The 25,321-nt window shown below is 39.6% G+C and overlaps 1 protein-coding gene across 2 annotated transcripts in view; it reads left to right on the top strand.

Moving 5' to 3' along the window:
- Positions 1-25,321, top strand: part of CRB1 (crumbs cell polarity complex component 1) — a 100,670-nt gene that overhangs the window by 52,645 nt on the left and 22,704 nt on the right. For both annotated transcript variants that reach the window (XM_036388105.2, XM_036388106.2), the window contains exons 6-11: positions 8,373-9,320; positions 12,738-13,288; positions 13,681-13,846; positions 15,974-16,880; positions 18,144-18,272; positions 21,213-21,339. In XM_036388105.2, coding sequence (XP_036243998.1) covers positions 8,373-9,320; positions 12,738-13,288; positions 13,681-13,846; positions 15,974-16,880; positions 18,144-18,272; positions 21,213-21,339 — 2,828 coding nt within the window. The remainder of the gene's footprint in view (positions 1-8,372; positions 9,321-12,737; positions 13,289-13,680; positions 13,847-15,973; positions 16,881-18,143; positions 18,273-21,212; positions 21,340-25,321) is intronic.

Here is a 25,321-nt window from a genome sequence, read left to right on the forward strand (position 1 = left end):
TTTCTCTGCTCCAGTTCACATGGCTGTTCTATGGATGGTTTTTTCCTAAATTTTTTGTCTCTAGTATTGCTCCCACAGCCTTCTTTTCCCACTCTGTTTTAGCCCAGATCTCTTTGTAGACCTTATCTATGATCTGCAGTCTTTCTTAGCACCCCTCACACATCCTATATTGATGGATGGCCTTACACAGATACTCTGTTCTCTTTCTACCCCCAAATGCCCCCATGTCCAACAAGAATTCTGTGTTAAATACCAACACAGGAATCTTCAGGGGTACCATTGATTCCCATCATTTTATTTCCTTTTTCCCAGTCACATCTTTCACTACTTTTTCATCTCTTTAGTCTCCAAAATCTTTCCTACTCTTTTTTCCATCACCTTTCTCTACTCTAACCTGTCACACTCTGTAGCTGCCCTGTCCCTCCTCTCTTCTCCCCTTCCTATCTCATACCATCAGCATGGCCATAGCTACAACACATTTGTGCAGCCAGAAAACCCACTCCAGAAGGATGCTGCCTGGGAAAACTGGGCTGCCACCATTTGATTTCCTTCCTTGCCTTCATCACTCAAAATGAGTGCCACGCAGGGACGTATTTCTTCAGCACGTTTTTCTTTACTCCAGATTCAGCCCCTAATCCCACAATTGGATCCACATGGCTGGCTGTGCAAATTGAGATGGGGGCTGGAGGGGTAGGCTGCAGGCAGCAGCGTGGCTGTGCTGCCCCTGCAGGACACGGGGCTGGCCCTTGCCAGGCAGTGTCCCCTGACCCTGGCCGTGCTGCGCGCGTGGCCCTGCGGCTGCCCCGTCCGCCCCGGAGCTGCAGCCAGGGCCAGCCCAGGCGGCTGGTTCCAATATTCCTAAAATAAAATAAACATGCCAGATCTCACTAAACAACTAATCACCTATGGCATGTACATGATTTTCTTCTTCTCTGGGTTTTTTTTTTTTTTTCCTTTTCAAATGAAAACTATTTTAGGTGTGACAAAACACGTGAAACAAGTGGAAAAACACTTCCAAGTACTTTTGCTCTCAGAAACCTTTACTGATTGGAGAGATTAAGGGATTGGGGGTTTTTACTACTTTAAAAAAATCAATTTTTACTGAAAATTCAAACTAGTCTATGAAGCTTCGGGCCAGCAACATTTAAAAAGATTGAATTACAGCATGCCATTCTGAATGTAGCACATTATGAATTCCATATCCCTCAGCTAGAGTGACATATTTAATGATTAAGCCAAGCCACTCAACTCTATTTCTATTTTAATTTTTTTCCTAGCCAGTATTAACTTTATACATACATTTCAAATGGCATGAGGAAAAATAGCAGAATAGTGAATTTGTGTGCAATAAAGGAATAACTAGCAAGGTCTTAAAACTTTAAGAAATTAGAGTTCAGTGTGAAAGGTATCATGTGCAAATTAGCCCAATGTTAACAAATGCTTATTAGCCTACCATTTAAAAAAATCCTGTTTTCCATGTGCTCCAGCTCTACTCTGTGTTCTGTCCTTCATTTTACACAAGTTTTTCCTGCCAGGAGAGAAACAGAAATGGCCATGCAAGATCAGAGCACTGGTCACATGAAGTTCAGTATCAAACGTGAGCCAGTTCTTTACTGAAGAAAAAATAGGTGAAAAAAAATCCATTTAAATACCCTTCCCTTGCTCTCCACTGATGTACATAGGAGTAAAACTTCCTTCCTGACCTGCATGGTGACTGATTTATACCCACAAGCATGGGGTTTAATTACAATGACACAGAGATGGTCAATTTATTTCCTTGTGCTTACCCACTCATGAACATGCACTTCCTCCTTCCAGCAAAAAGTAATTATCTCTTTGCAATTATCTGCACAGATGTGGCAAAGTTAGAATTTTCATGATTGTCTGCTAAAACCTGGGGCCCTGAAGAATATGTGCTCTGCCAGATCTTTCTGTAGGCCTCGGGATTAATGAGTCCCTTGAAGAGAGACTTGTTTGCACCTGGGGTAGGATTTTTTAACAAGTATTTCCAAAGGTCTAAAATACAGGTGGAGGAGGTGCTATTCCAAACTCTTTGTCTTTCATAAAGTATATTCTAAAGGGGATGATAAATTCTCAGTTTCTCTAAGGTTTACTCCTGCTTGCATTTGATACCTGTATGTCTAAAGATAACCTGTACGTGCAGGTATAGTTTGACACACCTACAGCTCAATTGCTGGGAATGATTTCATTCTAGGGAGGAACAAAACCATGGAAAAATAGATGTGCAAGGGACAGGCAGGCAGGTATCATTTGGGCTGTGTGTGGGTCTAAGGTAGCATTTGCTGGCTTGTGTCTCATTACATTTTTGTCTCTAACCAAGATTTAAGGATCCACAGTAGAGTTTATGGCTCCCAGTGGGCATCATATGCAAAAACTTTGTCACCTTATTACCCTTAGAAATATTTTCTTAGAGTGTGACCTGGATGTTCCTTGTGCAGGCCAACCTGTGACTTTTTCACCAGTTTACTGTGGTCTCATGGCACAGAGTGCTCTCTTTTCTACACTGAAAACTCTTACCGTGTCCCATTTCCTCTGCTTGTCTTTTGACAGAACAGCCCTACTTTTTTAACCTTTTCTCATAAGCCATTTGTTGTTGACCTGTGGTCATTCTCATTACTTTCCTTGAATTCTTCCTACTTGATCCAAATCTTCCTTTCAGTGCAGAGCTAAAACTGGACTCAGTGAAACTGAAGCATTGTAGATTGAAACTACTGTTTCACCTGATTGCTAATTATTCTGGCCTGAGACTATGGAAACTGAGTGAGCTCTTCCAGAATTGAATACAATCTTTTTCAGACCATTTCTCCAATTTCTTATGTTCCTCTATAAAGGTCATTTTATCTGTTAAAAATCAATAGTTTCACTTAACCCTGTTTCATCAGACAACTTACTAGGCAAGCTTTCTGAGCCAATATCCACATCCTTTATGAAAACACCAACCAGAGCAAAGCCAGGGCAATCCCAAACCATAAGCAAATCCCAGTTTGACAGAGAACCTCTGACAATTACTTTCTGTGCAGAATTAAACAAGTTTTATACCTGCTTTATGGTGATTTCTCATGGAATTTTCTCTTTGGTTTGTATATGAAAATGTTATTAAACACCATATCTGACTGTATTAGAGTCTCTGCTCCTGGCAGGTTTGTTCCAACTCCCACCAGTGGTTCTGGCACAGCTTTGGGCCATTTGCTGCATACCCTGCTCCAAAGTTGCCCTGTCTCAGTGTGCCACCAGCCCCGTGGTGTCACTGAGCTGTAAGAGCAGATGTCTGTCCCCACCTGTTGTCTCCTCTGTGCCTGCTCAGAACCTTCCCTCAGAGTCCTGTTGTCACTGTCACACTGCAAAAGGAATGACAGCTACTGAGAACCTCCAGCTTCTTCCTGCAATATTCAAAATAAAGTGCACATTAAATATCAAACTGCAGCATGAGATGTCTGATAAGCACTACTAATCAGGTGCATTCACACTAACTTATCAAAATGAACTTTTTTTTTTTAAGCTACCTTACCTTTCCAAGAGTTTGGGTGAAATTTTTACCCCTTAGTATTTAAATGTATTCTAGGAAAACTCACTTGATGCCTGTGTCAGAGGATGGAAGAAGCAGCAGCTTTCTGAGCATCTCCATAAAAGCAATTGTGAACTGTAGATTAAATTAATCCAAAATTGTGTTCTGTGTATGAGTCTTTTGGTGAACCTAAACCCAAATGTGACACAAGGTCAGAAATTTCCTAATTAGTGAATAAATTAGTTAGAAGAAGAAATTGATAAACATAAGTGACAAAAATAATGTCTGCTGATAAAGTTATCACAGAAATAAGTAGTTACATCTCCTGAACTCGATTTTCCCCTCATTAAATTTAGTCTAAATCAAAATATGCTGCTTAAGAGCTCAAGAAAAAAATGTTTTAGTAAATTATTTTTTACATGTCTTTAGCACACTCAAAAATCTAGAGACACAGACTTCCATTAAGTAGAGAGAGCAAATGGAACAAAAATACTTTATAAATAAAAAAACAGGATCAAATTTTAGATCCTTTCTATCTGCTTATTGAGATGTACAGTTTCTCTGAATGACAGTGACCATGACAGAGTTGATCTGGATTAACAAACCTGTTGAAAGGAAAAAAAAAAGGCTTAAAAAACAATACCAAAACAACAACAAAAAAGTGACAAATCAGTTTTGAATAGATCCTAATAATATGCATTTCTGTGAAACACACAATGTTCAGTGTGAGCACGAACTTGGAGAAAAAAGAAAAAAAGAATTGAAATAGGATACATATCTATTGTGTAAGCAGTTTAATGGGGCTTACTTTAAGCCTTGTTGATCTGGCTTGGGCAAAATACACCATCAGACTACATCAGCAGGTACAGAAGTGGAGCAAGCTAATCCTGGAAAGGAAGCCTTTATGTTAAGAACTGTTGTGAATTTCACAGAAATTTACTCTGTCAACTGCTTAAGTGCTAAACAATCTTTTTCCTTCGGAAATTTTCCTGCGGAAAAAGATGGTTGCAACTAGGATACAAGTTTACATCATTGTAATGACAATGTTTACAGGTAAATCTTTCTTTTTGTGGATTTGAATGTGTACTTAGACTGTATTGAATGTGTAGAACCTTATCCAGATTGCTTGCTTGTAGTTTCTTGATATTTATTTAGGGTCAGGGGACTGGAAAGGCAAAAGGTTGTAAGAAGATTTCTAACCAAAGGTGTGTATCAAAAGTGTCATTTGGATAACACTTTTATAATTGTTTAATCCAAAGGGAAATCAGTGGCATTCAGCAGAACTGTGCTTGAATAATTGCTTTTGTCATCCTGCTTCTGCAGGAAATCTTTGCTGCTAAATTTGAAAAAGAGAATTTAATTAAGTGGTTGACTGTTAGAAAATAGCCACCATATAGTAAAAATGTGTAAGTGAAAAAAGGAGACAGATGAATGATGCTATCAAACTAAATCAACAGAACTGTTTCATCTCTGTTTTGAAAAAAAAAAGCTTCACAGATGGGAAAAGTAATAATCTTTAAAAATATTCAAATTATCTGAAATTTTATGTCAGGATGTAATATATATTTAGAAGAGAAAATGCTGTATGATTTTACTTTATTTCTTCCCTTACAAACATGAATATGCTTAGCTGAGTTAATGCATATAATCACTGAAAAAAATGGTTGCCTTTGCACTTGTTTTGGTATGCCTTACATCTTTTGAGAATACTTTTTTACATGCTAATGTCTCCAACCTGAGCTATTTGAACTGCTTATACAGTTCTATAAATATTGACTAATCCTTTTATCTAGAGTGCTTTTATCTTGACTGACAGTGGTCTTTGCTTGCATAGCAATTGGCAGATAACAAGCAGTATCAACACCACTTGCATGAACAGCTGATTTATTTATTCTTGATATGAAAAAAATGACTCATTATTTGTCTTTTAGTGTGACCTATATTTGTGCTTGTGCTAATCTTATTATGAAATATTAGGCCTATATATAACTGCATACACCTGTATATCTATATGCACAACCCAATAAAATATTTATTTTGCAATGTATTTTTAATATCATTACTTAAAAAATAAGCATTGTTTTGACACTGAAATGACGATGAAATCTATATATTTAAGTGGCTCTATAAGAGTCACTTTATATTTAATAACTGATACTATTCATTTTCTATAGACAAAGAAAATAATTATGATAATGATAATAATAATAATAACTCCTCATAAAACTAATTTTATTACTTTGTTGGACATTTATGATTTATTTTATCAAATTTCTTATATAAATTTAAAGATAGAAATAGATATGATTTTTTAAAAAAATCAGCATTCTCATTCAATAATTTTGTTAATATTATGTCTTATCTGATGAAGTAGAGAACAACATAGACACTAAAGATTATTGTAAAGGTAAATGCATCTGTGTCATCCTTTCCACAGGGAAGTCACAATTGCAAAGTGTGACTGGCCACCACAAGTTACAAGGCAAAGGGAATGTCTGGCAGGTGCTGTGGGATAATACAGTAACACACAGAGAATCACCACACATTACTGAAAATGCAACAACTAAGGATCTGGCCATTCACAATGCTGATTTTTTTATGAAATGTTTCATGGAGGCTCCCAGTCTCTAAATGCTTGAGCACAGTCTGTCCACTCTGAAGCCCTATGACAAGGCTAAGCACAACCTGATCTTGTGGGCTGGACTAATTTTTATCTATGACACAAAAATCCCACAGAGACCTTCATTTCCATAGCCATCATACTAAAACTGAGTTGTGTAAAAGACCCAAGGACACATTGTTCTCAATGTCAGAGCAGGGAAGGGAGCAGTATCAGGCAGGAGATGTACTAAAACATGGACCAAAACAGGAAACAGCTCACAGTAACTTCACTTTTCATATACAGGAATAGCAAAAGCAGGACAAGTTGCTAACACTGAAATTATCACAAACTGGACAAAGCAGACATGGCTCTGGCCCCCAGTCAGGAATGGTTTGGGAGCTGCACTTCACTTGCAGAAAGTCAGCCCCAATGAGTGGCAGTTCTGCCAGATGCCACTGTACATTATGGTATATACAGACACCTCTCACTGGAATAAAGATGAGCCTGGCTGGAAAACAGAGAGAGACTGCTGCAGCAAAACCCCACTGCCAGGCCAGGGAGGTGGCACTAGCTGTGCTCCAGAGCCTGAAGCTTCAAGGGGAAAGTCAGTGTATGCTTTAATTGAGGACTGATGAGTGAGTGACTTGGATCGCTGCACAGAGAGTCTTTTGTGTACCTGCTATGATCACTTCACTCTGGCTAATCTTTTAAACAAATCTTTCCCAATTCTCAGTTCCCTTCTGGCTCTCCTATACTTACCACTCTCCCAAATGGGCCCAGTTACATCTGTGACTGAATAAAGTGGGCAAGCAAAGAACTAGCCTGAGCAACTACACTTATCTGCTGCCATTTGAAGCATTTCATCGTGGCTGAATGCTGTTCTGTAATTTTCCATGAGGAATGGAAATGTGCTTTGTTATAGAAATAAAGCCTGATGTCAATTTGTACATAAAGTTAGGTGTGGTGCCTGGTGCTCACAGCTGCCACTCCATGAGCCTCAGCACATCTCACTATCTTATTTATAGGCAGCAGTGGGGATGGATGAAAAGCTATCTATTTAATTTGTGCTGGTGATACTAGTTTGAAAACTATCTGCAAAGCATTTCTCATTTTTCTCTAAGATAACTATGAAGGGAAGTGGAAATGTTAAGAGTTACAGTTAGCATGAGTTATCAAAAAAGTATTTGGATATTTTGACTGCTTTCAAGGGAGATGAGAAACATATTTTCCCTGATCCACTGCATGCATATCCACTTGATTCCTCGAGGGAGAGGTTACTGTGATTACTGCTTTATAAATGAACAGCAATGCAGAGGGGTAAACAGATTAGTTTTACAAGAGAAACAGCTTTGGTTTTGTTGTGAAGTGTGATCCAGCAGACCCACTTAGGCCACATCAATCCAATCACAATGGGGTTGAGATGAGGAGTTCTCCTTTTACCAGATATATCAGAAGCCAAACAATATTTGGAAGAGGAAATATGAGACTGTATTGACAATCTCCTGCAGAAGCTCTCTCATCACCAATCAACCTCTGATACATTTGAGAGAGTATTCCTTTCATCTTTTCTTGCTTTATACTTTGTAAGAGGAGAGGTAAAAAAGTTCCTCTGTAGTACATACTTTTTGCAGTACATACATTTTTCAGGCGTGTTCACCTGCTTGTCAGCCTGACCCACCATGTCAAATATCACTGTAAGTCCTGTGACTGTCACTTGAAGAGTGTTGCTCCAAGATGTTTCCAGTGGGACCAGGAATAATGGTCTGTAGTTCTTACACTGTTTGAATGAACACATAAAAGAAGGAATGACCAGCAGATCATCCTCCAGCTGATGCCCATACAATATTATGGATAGCAATTAAGAAACAACTCTTGGGGTTTTTGTATGTGATAATTCAGTTCCTTACAAAGCATTCTAAATTGCTACCATAAGGTACATAGGAAACAATTATTGATCCCATCTGATGACATTTATCTTAATTTCATTACATTATCCATATCAAAACTGTGCATTTGTTTGGTTCTTTTCTCCAATATGTGATTATCACTTAGGTGTTTACATAATACTTTGCACAAGGAAGCCATGACAATTGAATGGCCTATTTATAATTAAAGTATATTTTTTTACTTGTCCATCATCTATTTATCTAATAAAAGATAATTTAATGAAACACATTATTAAAAGTGTTATTTTGGGCTCCAGTTGTTCAAACCAGAATGCCTAATTCTTTGTTTATTCTTCAGGTACTCACTGTGATGAGGACGTCAACGAATGTTACACGAACCCTTGCCAAAATGGTGGGATCTGTGAGAATTTTCCTGGAAATTACACTTGCCATTGCCCACCTGCAGACAAAGAAGGGATTTTTTATGGTGGCTGGAACTGTACAGAAGTTCTGCATGGCTGTACTGATCATCAATGCCAAAACAATGGCATATGTATCCCACATTTAAAAAATGGCCAACACGGATTCAGCTGCATATGTTCACCTGGGTATACTGGAATACACTGTGAAACCATAACCACATTTTCTTTTCAAGGAAACAGTTTCCTTTTGTTGAAGAATCCCCAGACCCATAAAAAGGATTTTTTCTATAATATAAACCTGAGGTTTCAAACTGTGCAACCCACAGCTTTTCTGTTTCACCGAGGGGAGAAAAACACCTTTGCAAAGTTGGAATTACTGAACGGCTACTTACACTTATCCGTGCAAGTCAATAATCAGCCACAGGCTCTTTTGCATATCCCACATAATGTCAGTGATGGAGAATGGCATTCAGTGGAGGTAACCTTGGCAAGAGCTGTTATTCTTAATTTGCTTGACAGCTCTTGTGTAGAATCCTGTCTCAATAAAACGTCTGCTAAGATAGATAACGAGCTGGTGATGTTTGCGTTTCAGAGCACGTTTTTGGGCGGCTTACCAGTGGGGAACAGCAACTCTCTACAGAACACCTTTAATACACATTCTGCACCTTCATTTGTAGGCTGTCTTCAGGATATTGAGATAGACTTGAATGTTATTACTCCAGAGAATGTGTCATCTGGGTCATCTTTAAATGTCAGGACAGGATGTGCTAAAAGGGACTGGTGTGACCCCCACCCGTGCCAGAACAGGGGACGCTGCATCAACCTGTGGCTGAGCTACCACTGCGACTGCTACCGGCCCTACACGGGGCCAGAGTGTGCAGCAGGTAAGGGAGCCCTGCTGGGGTCTGGCTTTGCTGTGCCTGCTGAAAGCATGGCCACCAACCATCCTGGTTACCTGGCCGTGAAACAGAGTCACCCCCAGCATCTCTGAGGCTCAATGTCGAGCGGTAAGCCAGTGCAAGAGGTTAGTAGTGGCACACCTTTGTTATTTTCCAGTTACTTTCCCAGGAGGGCTGCTTTTCAGCCTGACAAAAAGAAAAAAAAAAAAAAAGGCTAAACTGGTGGATTCCACTCCTCTTGTTTTAAAGTTTTCTGGATGCTAAGTAAAATTTAGAAAGCAAGTAAGTCACCTGGAGTTTGACTTATTTTCAAAGCATTCTTTGAAAATTTTGTCCTCACGCTCTCTAGGCTTTTATAAAGAGATTCATTTAAGGCAATGAAAGGCAAGCAAAAGTACTGTAAGCTAAAAAAAGACAGATTCCAATTTAAAAGAAGAATGAGATTATACTCTTAGCTTAATCTGATTAGCCCAAGGAGCAGCAGGCAGCAGCTGGAAGCAGGGTCCATTCATCCCTCAGCTGGTCCCAAGGTGGGGCTGGACAATCCCCAGTGCAGGCTGCTGTTCCCAGAGAGCTGCTTGGGGACCAGAGGGAAACATGGCCCTGTCTGGGTGAGCAGAAGAGCTCATCTCAGCAAGCAGCTTCCATGGCAGTGGTGAGCAGGAAAGCTGCAGATGCCTGCAGCACTTCTCCTGCTACAAATGATCTTTGCAGTGTGGGCAGGGGCCAAGTGGAAGGACAACAGGAGGTCCCTGTCCAGCTGCATCTGCTGGGTGATCTCCTAGAGCTGTAAACACAGCAACCCTCTGGAATGCTTTGGGGTGAGCTGTGTAATCCTTCCCCAGGCAAAGTTTTAGGGATTTCAAACAAGCAGTTTTGTTTAAGAAAATTGCACAGGACTAAGTCTTTTCACCATGCCCTTCCCTCTGCCTCTGTCATCCACACACAGTCAGCAGAGCAATTTTTAGGGAGCAAGAATACATCTATAAATATGTATGTATACATGTATACACACATAAGTATATTTATGTAGATATATTTACCAAGTGGACTGGAAAAAATTAAACACAGCAGCAGAGCCATGGTGAGATTGGAATGGACAGATCCTGTACTGGTGCAAACTGGCGTGGCTGCAGTACTGCCAGTGAAGCTACATTGATTCGCATCAGCTGAACAACTGGCCTCAGGGGTTATTGAATGCATTGCTGCAGAAAGCTGGGCCTTCAAATACATTTCAAATGTTTGAATACAACTTCATTTTGCATGCTCTACCTAATACTTATCAATACCTTTCAATAGTTTTTCCTTTTGGTTTTATTGCAAAATGACAAAGTGAGAGAGGTAATTGTAACAGACTTCTTTGAAGTGTAGCTGTAATTTATCCAAAGATTTGGAAGGCAACTTTTGAGTATAGGACAACATCTGGGAAATAAGTTTGCCTTCTTATATGAAGCAAAATTAAAACCATTCAGGGCCAGGAGCAGCTTATACTGGCATTAGAACTGTTGAGAATGATTAGAAAGCATGCTTCTTTTCTTTCCTGCTGACCACAATATTCCTTACTAATCGTGGCACCGTGCCATTTTGGTACATAGGTTCTAGATATATGTCACATGTAAAAGACTGTGGCAGGTTTCTAAAGAGGCAGAGTGGGGGAGGCTTGTGGTAAAGGATGACATAAGAAATGCTGGTGTCTTTCTGAAGAAAAGTTGCTGCCAAGTATTTAATTGACAAGATGCAATATTTTCTCTACATATACAAAATAACAAACAGATGTTGACTCATTTTGATCAACATCCAGATGTTGTGACCCAAGAGGTTAATATTGACCAAGGTGATGCTAGGCATCTCATCAAACAGATCAGGCTGATGATAAATGTGTGTATTTATAAATAGAGAGAAATGTGACAAGGTAATTGTAAATATGAAATGCCTTTCTGGAGATCAAGGCTTCTTTCTAATACTGCAGTTGTGGAACCCTCAGTTCAGCAGAATTCTTCTTTTTACCCTCATGAAAAAAGTGTCTCCATCTCCAGTTACACCTCAAGAGAAGATATAACTTAAAACTGTTGTGTGTAGAAATAATTATTTGTTGAAGTTGGTGTTTTGAGGCATTAAGTCTGTTTAACAAATAGATGTAGATATATAGGCAATCTTATTAATAGAAATAAACTATTTCCAATTAAATTAAGAAATTGTCTGTTTAGGAACAAGTATGGGATTTATTCCTGTTGCTAAACAATATGACCATACCCCATAGCAGTGCAGTGTGGTTTTTAAGGGTCTGTTGGGGCTTCATGGTCGGTCCCTTTTTTTCATAATTTTTTAATGAAGTCATAAAAAAACATAGTTCTGCAGGCAGAAAGTTGGCCCATGACATCCTGCTCCAGGAGTTTTGTCTGAAGATTCAGACAACTGAATCTTCAGCTGTGTGAGCATTTAAAAAAAACTTGGTTTATTTTTTCTAGGAATTTGATATATGAAAAATAGCTCCTGAAACTGTTTAGGCAGGGAGTCTGTAATATTGAGGACAAGATCACAAAACTTACAGTGTAAAAATAGAAACACTTTGTTGTTCTTTAAAGAGATGATTCATTAGAATTAAATACAGTTTTGGCTACATATTTTGTATCCTTAAAAGACTGAAAATCATTACTGAAAATAAGGGGTAAAGGACAAACAGATGGGTTTGGTTTAATCATTTTAATTGATAAGCACAAAGAAAAGAAAACTTACTCAATCCTGGATCATGTTTCTCCCATGGCTCTGTGGGCACTCAGGGACTGGTCCGGATTCATGGCTGGATACAAGTTGATGTAGGTGAGCATACGTTGAGCCCCAGCAGCAAAAAGTCTGTCAGAGAACTGGGGAGCCCCTGCAGCACCACACAGGTGATCTATTCACAGAAAAGGGCTTTGCCCAGCAGCTTTCTGTGATTGGAAAATGTGCAAAAAATATCACAAAGTCCCAGAACTGCATTAACTTCCATGGTCATCAGAGGATCAAAGCAGGTAGGTTCTTTCCAAAATGATCTTTCTGAGGACCAGTTCAGGAAAATGTAGAAAGCTGTCCTTGTTTAACTACTCGAAAACACAGAATTACACAGAGCATGATAAAGAGGAAAAATGTGCCCAATTATATAACATAAGGTCCTGCAATGGGGCTTAGTGCTACAGCCATGGAAGCCAACAGGAGTTTTGAAACAGAAGCTATTTACAACTGGACCAAGTCTTTGTTCATCCATAAATAGAAGCATATCTTACTACCATACATGAATATCACCAGAACTAGTTATTTAATCACTGAATTAGCTCCTTTGTCATTTAACCCTAACTATTTTATTTTTCTTCCTTCTCTTCTTCTTTTTGTTTTTATACCTTTTCCCCTATCTCTAACCTCAAGAGTACATCCCAGGCCGGTTTGGATCCGAGGACTCCTCAGGCTATGCTGCTTTTCCTGTTGGTTCCACTCAGAACGAGAACTTCATCATATCAATGTTTGTCCGAACACGCAAACCTTCTGGCTTGTTACTGGCTCTGAGAAATAGCACTTACCTCTACTTAAGAGTCTGTTTGGAAGGTGGGAAACTCACCATGCTTGCTCTAAATTCCATGAAGTTATTAGGGAAGCACTCAGTGAACGATGGAAACTTTTACTTAATAACCTTAAAAATAGAACCAAATAAGGTGGAGTTATTCCAATCCTCTCACTACCTAGGCTTTATTTCTACTCCAGCACTAACCATCCAAAGTAAGGATTTTCTTTACATTGGAGGCCTACCAGATAACAGAGAAACTGACAGAAATGGCAGGTATTTCAAGGGCTGTATCCAAGATGTAAGAGTGAATAACCAACTGCTGGAATTCTTCCCCATCACTAATCCACCAAATTCTCTTATCAACCCAACCCTGATCAATGTCACCCAAGGCTGCACTGGTGACAACCTCTGCAAGGTAAGAATTACATTTTTCAGAGCATTTTCACATGCTTATAATGGGGAATTTTTTAAAATGTTTTAGTACATTCCCACACGATGTTTGATCATAATGACAGATTAGGAAAACATGCAAAAATGCTAGAAAGAGCAGGTTTTGTTAAGCTATGCTACATATGATGAATAGCATGAGCAAACTGTGTTTGCATAGGGGAGAATGAAACTACTTTGAGATTGGAATACTGTTTTTCACTAATTATTGAACATGCTGTACTGTCACAATACTGGTCTTTATAATTTTCCATCTGAAATAGAAAGAAAACTTCTTTTTGCCAAACAGTCCCCCATGCCTAAAGTTGGGTGACCAACATCCCTGATTCATACTGAGGTTCTCTCTTCTCTTTCCCATAGTCCAACCCCTGCCACAATGGTGGTGTGTGCTATTCCATCTGGGATGACTTCACTTGCACCTGCCCCCCTAACACAGTGGGGAAGGCATGTGAGGAAGTTAAGTGGTGTGAGCTTGGGCCCTGTCCTCATGAAGCACAATGCCAGCTGGTGCACCAAGGATTTGAATGTAGGTACATTTCAGTTGTTCCAATCATCTTTGGAGATCGGCAGCAAGAGACATTTTCAGCAGCATTTCCTTGAAACAAAGTATTCACTGACTTTAAAGTTCATTCAAATGTTACTTCTGTATTAAAATAATATTCATGTCAGTTTTAAGTAATGTTAATGGGAAGAGTCTGCCCTACCAAACCCAGAAAATCTCCCCCAGACCCCTGAGTCAGGCACTGATATTCGCAGGAACATTTGATTTTGACTTACGCAGCTCAACTAGTCAAGGTTGTCCCATAGATCAGTACATTGCCTCACACTTCCAGTGCAAGGAGATAAGAGCATATCCAGTGTTGGATTAACCCTAGAATGTTCTCCATCTTCCTGAAAAGACAAGCTACATAACTTCCATTGCATAATTTGATTTTCTTAAGTCTTGAATAGCTTTGGAGAAAGTCACCTCAATACCTGCAGTTCAGTTGTTCAAGCAGTGCCTTTGTAAGAAGCACCTGCATGCCAAGCAATCCATTTCAAAACTGATCACCATTAGCTGCCTTAGGATCATTAGCTACCCTGCACATCTCTTTCCTTCTCCACTTTCCTTCTCCTTCCCACCCTGGAGTGGAATTGAAAAGAGCAAGTCGGGATTTTTACAAAATATTTCTTCATTTTGCTGCTGAAGAAAGCCCTAATAAAAAGCTGTGAGGGAAGGTAAATACCCACTCAGTCTGCTGGAAGCTGCCAGAATGGCTGACTCTTAGGAATGGGAAGGCTGGTCAACTAAAGATCTCTGTCATAGACAGACCAATATGATACTATTTTTATGCAGACTGTTAGGATCAGCATTGCAGTATGGCTTAAATTTGTAACTGAAATTAAAATAATTGCTCCTTCTCTCAGAGGTGTCTTTAATGATAACATCAAAATACATTCTCTCATAAAATTTAATCTTGCATATTAGGGTAGAACAGAAACACTTAGAGACAATGAAATGAAAAGTACCTGAACTGTTTCCTTCTGCTAAACTCAAGTTCATTTACACTTTCAATGATTCAAGGTCACCCCCTATAGATTTCTGTGCTGGTTTATGTGGCAACAGTAGGGAGTTTCCCTAATAGATATTCAAAAATTCCTGCACTACAGAACTGCATTCTAAAATAGTTTTATTAGCTACAGGATAAACTTCTTCTTGTTCAACACAGGATTACAAAATAAAAGCTTTCCCAGGCAGTGAGTTCTCTGGCTTGTGTCTTCTGCTAAAAAAAAACAAAACCAAAAAACAAAAAAAAACCCTCAGAAACCCATCTTATCTCACATCTTTCAAAGCTATTTTTTTTTAAGTACAGACAGAAGACATTCCTTCCTGTCCCTCCTCCCTTTCTAAAATCCTCAGAAACCTCAGAACATTTAAATTTACAGCCCAGTGAGTAAGTGCATTTTAGTAGAAACCATGCTAATGAAAGGTGTCAAATACCTTTGTGAAGATGTCCATAAAGCTGCCACAACGTTGCCCATCAATTTTCACTCACAGCAGAGTGAGCTGAGTCCTGCTGCCCTCCCAGTCCCACCTGCACAGGGCTGTGGCAGTGCCCACCCACCAGGAGAAGCTGGATCTGAATCTGACAGGCACAACTGCTCACAGGGATTTTGAAGGGGCTTTCCATCAACTGGCTTCCATTTAATTCATCCTTTTGCATCTGTGAGATGAAATTGGGATCCAATCAAATACTTCATAAAACATCTTAAGACTCGCCCAAGAAAAAAGGAATTGGGAAGACATGTTCGCCCCATCCATATCTGTCACAGGAATAACTAGGCTGCCTGTACTTAGGAAACAATCATAAAGTGACAAGTGTATGTCTGTTTTTGAAATACAGAGATAACAGTAATGTAGAATTGCGTGTTAGAGTGATAACCTGGGATGATGCAAAGCAGTACAGTCTCGATTTGATTATAGCTGATGCTGGCACTGCCCTGTCAATTACACAGCCATGAGGGGCAGAACAGGATAACTGAAACACTGGTGGAATTCGACTGTCTCCCAGCAAACCCAAAAGCAGTTTTATGGCATGTGCACTGGAGAGACATCTTTCCAGGTGTATTGGTGTAAAACTGGCCTGGTTTCTCACTTGCTGTCTTTGCACAGGTCTCGCTAACGCAGTGTTCAGCGGCCGGAGCAGCGCGATATTTTACAGAAGCAATGGGAAAATCAGCAGAGACCTCACCAATATCATCTTTGGCTTTCGGACCAGGGACACTGATGTGATCCTGCTGTATGCAGAGAGGGAGCCTGAGTTTGTCATCATCAGCATCCACAACTCCAAACTCCTGTTTCAGTTACAAAGTGGCAACAGTTTCTACAGGCTGACCCTGGCGAGTTCAGAGTCTGTGAGCGATGGCAGATGGCACCGAGTGATGGTCTCTATGGTGGAGCCCCTGTCCCAGTCCTCCAGATGGCACATGGATATAGACAACAAGAAAGACACGGCAACCAGCACAGCTGCTGCAGGAAACCTCAACTTTTTAAGAGAAGAGACAGACATCTACGTGGCTGACAAGGCTTTTGACAGCCTGGATGGCCTGCGAGGGTGCATGAGCACCATAGAAATCAGTGGCATTTATCTCTCCTACTTTGAAAATGCTGACATCCCTACTAAAAAACCTCAAGAGGAGCAATTTCTCAAAATATCTGCAAACCCTGCTCTTACTGGCTGTTTGCAGGTAGATTTCTGCAGTTCTGACCCCTGTATGCATGGGGGGATATGTGAAGACTTTTACACTTCCTACCGCTGTGTGTGTCCCGACGGATGGACTGGCACCTACTGTGAAGTCAACATTGATGAGTGCTCTTCAAACCCCTGCGTCCATGGGAACTGCTCAGATGGGATTGCCTCCTATGAGTGCAGCTGTGAGCCTGGTTACACTGGGGAGACCTGTGAGGAGGACATAGACGACTGCCATGGCCACCAGTGCGTGAATGGGGCCACCTGTGTTGATGGGATTAATGGATACTCCTGCCTGTGTGCTGCTAACTTCACTGGGAGGTTTTGCAGGTACTGTAAACAAGGCTAATCTGTAAGGTTTTGTCAAGTCTCTTCTGAAGGGCTTTTACATCCCTGATGTCTTTGTTTTAAACACACATGTTTTGCATCTGTCTCTGTATTAATCATGACTGCAGAGTCAGATGTATGAAGAGAACAGAAAGTTGTACAGATCAATTAGATGTGGACTGAGACAGTGGAGAGCTGCCAGCTCAGGCAGAGACTGATGAGACAAGACTGAAGGAACAAGGCACAGCTCTGCTGCCCTGTTCTGCTGTCAGCATTGGTCCTGTGAGCTCTCTGATGACAAGATTACAAGTCTTCCAGAGCTTGAAAATACATGTGCTACATCTTCCTTTCAGAAAAAAAAAATCTTACGGTTTTTAAATCTCTAAAACTATATTTTATTACAGTAATATGGCTCTATAGCTATAAATGCAGGAATTCAGAGTTGGTAGGAGAAAATACCAATAGGAAAATAAGTTGCTTTTCTCCCCACTAATATCGTCTTTTCTGGGTTGGTCTTTTCCTCCCAGCTTATTCTCAGTCCTGGTGGCTGCAAACACCACACAACCCACTTTTGCCCTTGCTTCTGACACTGCTTACATGCTATTTCCTATTCCTCCCAGACTGTCCTCTAGAAAGGTTGCAGGCTTTTCCCTTTAATTGCCCTCTCTGCATACCCATAAAATTCTGCCCTCTAAGCATGTCCAATTCCTCTCCAAGAAGGCAAAATCCTTCTCCTTCGTTCAGAGGACTCCAACAAATCCAGTCTGCTGCCGCCCAAAGGATGCAGACAATCATCTTTACACTATCCAATTACAGGATATAATTACTTTATCTTTTAGGATATAATTGCTAAAATTGACAGGTTTTGTTGACTTTTTCTGAGTAGTAAGGACATCCTCAGATTTGAAGATGCCTTATGGTGGCCCAATATTTTTTATCTTGTATGTTAAGTCTGTCTCTTTTGAACTCTTATACTAAGCTGTCCAGGTATCATAGAGAACCATATTAGTAATGTAAGTAGAGTGATGTCCTTTTTTTTTTTAAATGATAAATGAATCATTATTTTGCCAGTAAATATTTGGAAAAGAAAAATTAAATCCGTCAAATTAAAAAAGTTTGGCAAAACATGTTCTGGGAGTCTTAAATCTGAGTTCCAGCTGTCATTCCTTTGGGCAATACCCTGCTCCCCTGCTTCAGCTGAGAGAGCAGGAGACATCCAGAACAAGGACAGTGCCAGTAACTGCTGCTGCCTCCTTGTGTGCCCAGGTACAGAAGATTACCTTACACAGTGTGTGGGAATGAGGAGAGGAACCTCACGTGCTTCAACTACGGCAACTGCAGCGACCTGGGCGGGGAGCTGAGCTGTGCGTGCCTGCCAGGCTTTGTGGGAGAACGGTGAGAGCCTTTGTCCTGCCCATCCCTGGGGAGCACCTCTTCCAAAAGCTGGTCAAAAGAGTCCAGAGGATAACAGCCAGCCCTCCGGCAGAAATACAGACAAAGCAGCTGATTTATAATGCAGGAGTTCCTTGCTAGAGTGACTCTGAGGGTCTGGAGTATTGTGGTTTTGGACAAAAATCACAAATGAATGCAGCAAGGTTTAGTCCAATGCAGCACCAGTAATCCAGTCCCAGATATTAATTCTTAATTAGCACTTCAGGCCTTGCTTCTCTGTGCCTTTTCTTTTGTTTCTGTGCCAAATCTTCATATGACAAGTTAAAATGTTGCCTTTCCATAGGTGGGGACACACACATATCCTGCTCATATACCTGAACCAGCTGCATGCTCTGGCACATGAATATGCAAAGCTGTTCCATTTTCACATGTCTGTGCTGTGAATATGCAATCTATTCTATCCCAGGGATAGTAAGAGGTGGCACACCTAGTGGCATGGTGTACCATGCTTTCTTACTGAATGCTGAAGTGTGAGAACAGAATGAATACTTTCAGAAATTATTAAGGAACACTTTGTGCATGTTATTGTTTAGCCTGGAACAGAGGGACCTTCCTCACAGTGAAATTTGTATCTTGTAGCCCAGTTCACACTTAATACTGGCCTTCAAAGAGCTCTGGAGCAGGGAGGGCTGAGAGCCTCAGGGCAGGCATCAGGTGCTGCAGAAACCTAGGAAGGCATTGTCCCAGTCATAGCCTGAACAGGTAAGGGCATTTTGGATAGAGAGACAGGAAAAGCTGTACATACTCCAGGTGAAACTAGCATTATGTCAGAATATAATATCCAAAAGTTCACCAGGACCAAGCTGTAACACAGAGAAGTTACCAACAAAAGGTTTTCATTCTCTCAAAAACTTATGAGCCCACTGATTTTGTGGAAAGAGTACAGTAGGCTATAAAAGACATGAAATGAAGATTTCCACCCACTCAATGCACAGTGTGGTTGGCAGACACACTTGAATTGCACTGTTAACAGCCAGGTCGCCTGTGTACCACCTCACAATATTCAACAAGGGGGAAACGATACAATAAAATAAAATTTTAAGACGTAAAAGCATATTCATAGCCACTTCTGCACTGTGTGTATTTCTTGGGACTTTGAGGCAGCAGGAAAGCACTTTTTCCTTCTCCCTCCCCTGCCAGCCTACCTGCTAACTGCAGCTTTGGGAGCGAGCCTTCCTTCCATCCATCCCAGTGGCTGGCAGTAATCTCTCTTTTACAGCTCCCAAGGTTCTCGTGTGGAGCCTGTGCCCGGCGAGCTGCAGGGAGCTGCCTGTGGCAGCCAGGCTCTCTCCTGCAGCCTCTCAAATGGAGCATTTGGCCTCTGCTCCTCCAGGCTGCCAAGCCATAAACCAGCAGTGCTTCCGTGCTTGGGGGTCTCACTAGATCAAATGAGAACATTTCATCCCTTTTTTTTTGCTTTTTTTCCAGAACAAATTCAAATATATCTGTTAATAAGAATATTAAAACCAAATTCCTTTGTATATTTATGCCTGATAAAGCAGGCGTTTTCCTTTAAGACAATATTTCAGCCTTCAGAAAGCCACTGGTGCACAGTATAGAGAAATTCTATGCCAATCAATTGACTTGGGATCACATTAAAAAAATGCAAATGGATTTAATAGCAGGTGGAAAGGGAAATGTGTAAAGATTAATCTCCATAAAAGAAGATAGAGCTCTCTCTCTCAAAAACAAATTTGTAATGTAATTCAGGCTGGAACTTTTAAAATTATATTAAGGGAGTCAGGTTTTTAAGTGTTCCTGAAACTCAGTTGGATTCAGGTACCTCATTCCCCAGAAGATTTGAGAGGTTTTTGGCTTTTTAAAAATTTGCATAGGTAATTTCATAGCCATACAATTTTTATACATTGGATAAATAACTTAGGTCTTTGAAGTATATGAATATAATTCAATATTTAAGGAAGCTATTGAAAGAAGTTTAGATTAGAGTAGAGTAAGAATGTTTAATATAAAAATGTTCTTCTCTGATGTAAGATTAATATGTTTATTGCTTGGTTATGAATATGACTGAACAAAGCCATTCCTTATAATTCAGAGAGAATTTCTCATATTTTTCTCCAAGTAAAAACCTGCATTTTTACCTGGAAAAAATAGGATTAACTGTTAGCACTATTTGATAAAAGGGAGCAGGGAATAAAAGGGAACATTTTCAGAGCAAAAATCACCAAATCAGTAGTTTTCAAACAGTCTTACACATCCCTCATTATCCTTCCATTGGCTGCCTTGAGAAATTATAACTCAAATTTCTTGTATCACCAGAATTAGCTCAAAACCATTTAATGATACATATTAAGGCTTATGAAACCTGTCCTGCACCATTCTTACCTTTTTTGGGGCCCATCTCAAAGCAACTGGATAGGAAATTGTGCTGGGGTGTATTGGCATTCCAAATTGAGGGAAGAAATTAAAAGGTTAGAAAAACCCACCCAAAAAGCAGGTAAATATTTCTAGGAGCACTCAGCTGGCAAAAACACACATTGTTGACTCATATCCAGATTACTGAGAAGGAAACTGTGCCCTCAGCTCCTGGAACAATGACAAGGACAAGCGAGCTGTCAGCAGGACTCGCACCAGAGCTGGCTCTGAGATCACACAAGAACTTGCACTGCACCTTGCTAAGCACCAGTAACCATGAAGTGCTTTACAGGGATGAAATTACCTGCTTAACTGTCTGTGTTTGGAAACCATACAGGAAGGTCAGAGTTTGAGTGGGGCTCATCAGGTAGTTAATAAAACCATAAACACGTGTGGAAACACACCCCAGAGCATCTCCATCCCCCCGAAAGCGGCTGAATTAAACACGTGCCTGTTGGAAGCATTGCATGCCTGGTTCCCGAGGCTGACTGTTTGCAGTCTCTCCTGCAGGTGTGAGAAGGACATTGATGAGTGCAGCTCTGACCCATGTCTGAACGGGGGCCTGTGCCAGAACCTGCTCAACAAGTTCCACTGCCTGTGCGACGTGAACTTCGCCGGGGACCGCTGTGAGATCGATGTAAGCGACCTCTCCTTCTTTGTCTCTTTGCTCTTGTGGCAGAACCTCTTTCAGCTCCTCTCCTATCTCATTCTGCGAATGGATGATGAGCCAGCAGTCGAGTGGGGTGATCAGGAAGACTATTGAGCTGTCTTTAAACTTTTGTGTTTTACTGCAGCAGAAGATGCCTTGACTAAGCAGCTTAGCAAAGCAATACAAATATCAGAGTTTTAAAACTTGTTTTATATTTCTTTGAATGGTTTTTCTATGAATCCTTTCAGATCTGGTTTAGTTAATAGACTTAGTTTTAGAACAAATGCTAGCAGATGTTAAAGAGTTCACCCCACCTTCACCAGAGCATTTCATCACATGGACACTGCCAGTGGCTGACAGTGGGACGATTAAAAGGAAACACAAATGTCACATTTACTGAGGGTGGCATTCAAACCCTACTGCAATGAGTGGCAGACTCACTGCTTTCAATAATTCTAATCTTAAACTAAATCTTGCAGGTGGTCAGTATTTTTACATCACACACCATGTTTATTGCTGTTCCTTTGGCAGTTAGGCCTCACACCTGTGAAATCATGAGGGATATTTTTGGATAATTAGGTAATGGTTTGGATTAGCAATTGACAGCAAGCTGAGGAGGCTCCCACATCCATCTGAATTAGTGTCAATCCTGCACTGATATCACTAATCCTGATCCTCTGCTCCAGTAGCCTCTACAGATGTACTATAGTGTACAACGTACTATACTGAGATAAAATACAGCCATCTTAATCTTTACCAACATTTCCCCTTTCAACAAAGGCCCAGTAAATGTCTCAGACTTGAAATCACAGATTTGTTGTTTGTCTAAAGATTTCTATAACTTTAAGTAAATCTGTTTTACTTACTAGTAGATCAGTGTCATCAGACAAAAAAAGATGGGAGTTTTCTTTCTTAAGAAGCAAGCAAGGTAATTGGGTTGGTTGTCCATGGATTCTTAAAAGATGAAAAAAGGACCTGAAAATTATGAATGCCAGGAGATTTAACAAAAAAATTATAGCAAAATATCTTTGTAGGTACCTTTGAGACTGCAGACATAACTGAAATACATTGTTAAATAATAAACATTCATAAAAAGTGAGAGTTTTTTTCTATTTAAACCATTATTTAAGACAAAAACCTCAATTATGAATGGTGAAATAATTTATTTGGACGTTCATTATTATATTTGCAGAGATTCTCTATCCCTTTTAATCATTTGAATAGTGTCCTTGAGAGAGGATTTGAAAGAACAAGTGTGTATAGGGTGGTGGTTTTTTATCAGCTGTATGGCAGGTAGCAGAGTTTTAAAGACTAACACCATACTGGGAGGTTTTCTGACTCCAGAGGGGACAGTTGATCTTTTGGAGAAGTCCTTGAAATCACTGATATCAGTTTCCCCCACTTCAAACCTGCCCCTGTCCTCCCTAACTCGCTGCAGGTTGGACCTGGTGCATCCAGGAAAAGCAAATCCCCCCTTTAAATCTCCAGTGACATTAGGACACCCTGAAATGTGTCTGAGTGAGATTTTAAGGTTTCTGTTTTGCCACAGCAGGATATGGATCAGAGAGTGGATCAAGACTACTTTTTATTTTCCACCTTTCATGAATGCCCCCAGTCTGTTATTTTTCTGAGTACCACTCAGCACACGAATGCAGCAACATTTCTGCTGTTAAAAACCCTACTCCTGTTTTAGGGGGGAGGAAAAAGAACAAACAAACTTTTGCACATTTGTGGAAAAAAAATTATGATTCAGCCCTGTCACATATTCCTATTCCTGGCATCTGCCTTAGTATGAAAATAAAGCACTGTGTACTTACCTACAAGAATTGTACACAAGGATAATTTCTTTGCTGGCTTTATCATACCTGAAAAAGATTAGGGAAATTTTTTTGTTAAACTCTTATTAAAAATAATTATAAATAATTTTGTATTATATATAAAAATTTATTTTAAAAATCCTTTCCTCCTTGTAAGCGATCAATAAACACTAGATGGGAATGCACTGGATATGAAATTAATGTAGCAGTGTCAGAAAGAAAACTATATATACCATCAGATATAGGTTTAGTTATCTTACTTGCAATCACTTGTAATAGTGGGAATTACAGAACACAGGCAAAGAGAAAAAAACAAAACCAGACTACATTTTGGATTTTTTTTATTCCAGTGAAAATAGTTTTGGAAAATTGCTTTCATGTGGGGAAATTCAAAATAATAGCATCTTATGTTGGGAATTTGATTCCAAACTAGCTTTCATTTAATCAGAGCTAAAAACATTTCTCAGTTCAGTATTATTGAAATGAAAAATGAAAAATTAATCAGAAATAACTTGAAATAAAAACTGTCCTATTTCAGAATGCTAACTAAAGACAAAGAAATAAGAAATTTTAAAAATTCAAATGAAGAAAGTTCTGCTACTTATCAAAGCTCAAACCATTTCTTTTTTCTTAAGTAACTATAATTAAGAAAATAATGAAGTTTAGTTTGGTTTTATTTTCTCACTAGTTTTAGTTCAGTTTCCACATAACTAAATTGAACCATTATGTACTTTATAGAATATGTACAACAGGACACACTACATTAAGCAAAAATTTCATCATGGTCTTAATGATGAAGAAAGGTAGAAAGCAATAAATGTAATAACAGTATATCTGGCATTAGACCTATATCCAAAATGTGAAAACAATAAGAATCCATTTGTATAGAGATTCCAATACTCTTTCCATTCAGTACTAGACACTTGATATGAGTGTTTATGCAATATTAAACACAGGTTTCATATTAATTTACAGCAATATGGAAGTTATTATTCTAAACTCAATTAGCAGGGCATCAGTTCTTTCTTTCTTTTACTAAAAACACTCACCTGTAATTGAATTCTTTCCTTCCTCTAATGCCTTGTCATCATGGAACATCCCCTGGCCTCAGAAATGCTGCTCTCTTCCTCTTTGTACTTCTGTATCCTCAACTTCATTGTGCACGTGTACATAAATTTCCTACCTTTATACACCAAATAAACCTTCTGCCTTTGTCTCTTTATGTCTGCTCCTCATTTCCTGCTGATGGCTCTGTCCACTTGCTTTCAGTGTGCCATGTTTTCTGAACACTTCACAGGAACACCACACACCAACCAAGGCTGCTTCATCCCAGGGTTTTCCATGAGTTCTGGAAGGGCAGGGTCAGGCAGGTGCTTCCCACTGAAGCTCTTCAGCCACTCCAACCACCCCAGCTGCACTCCTGCAGACTTGGTATTTCTAGTTTTAAAAGTCAAAAAATAAGTAAACAAGTGCCAGGTTAAGTGAAATAATTTTCTATATATTTTTAAGAGATGCAAGTGTCAGACAAATAAAGGGAAACTGGTATAAAAGCAAACATGAAAAAAATAGCTGGATGAATAATGGCACTGGGTACTAACCTTTTTGGAAAAAGATCCAATGGCTGAGATTTTTTAGAATTCAAGGGGCTGAAACATGAAAATTCATGTTTAATATTAAGATATAATAGCAAGATCTTCATACATCTCCAGTGTTGCAATTGTACATCAAATCTTTTGATAATTGATTTTTTTTATATAAATAATTGAAATTTTTTTAAAATACACAAACTCCCTGCTGAGTTCGTGCTTTTGTGGAAAATCAGTATTTATTAAAAAAAAGAAATATCAAAACACACTCCTACTAATTTGGGCATTGAGAAGAAGTTGGGAAAACATCATCTCAATATACTCAGAATTAGAGGAGGGATACAAGACATGCAAATGAAAGAAAGCCAAAAAACAAGGTCATGATTTTTGGAGGCATGGCTTGTGATGCTCCATGGTGGTAATATCTGTAATGGATCCCTCTGTGGTACTGAGACTCAGACTGGTTTTCAGATGCCAGTGACTGTCATTCATAAAGCTGGATAATGAGAACTAACAGTGTTTGGGCTTGAGGCAGAATTTAGATTTCTGAAAAGAGGGGGAAGACAG

Source organism: Molothrus ater, chromosome 9 (genome assembly GCF_012460135.2).
Source record: "Molothrus ater isolate BHLD 08-10-18 breed brown headed cowbird chromosome 9, BPBGC_Mater_1.1, whole genome shotgun sequence".
In the NCBI taxonomy this organism is placed as follows: domain Eukaryota; kingdom Metazoa; phylum Chordata; class Aves; order Passeriformes; family Icteridae; genus Molothrus; species Molothrus ater.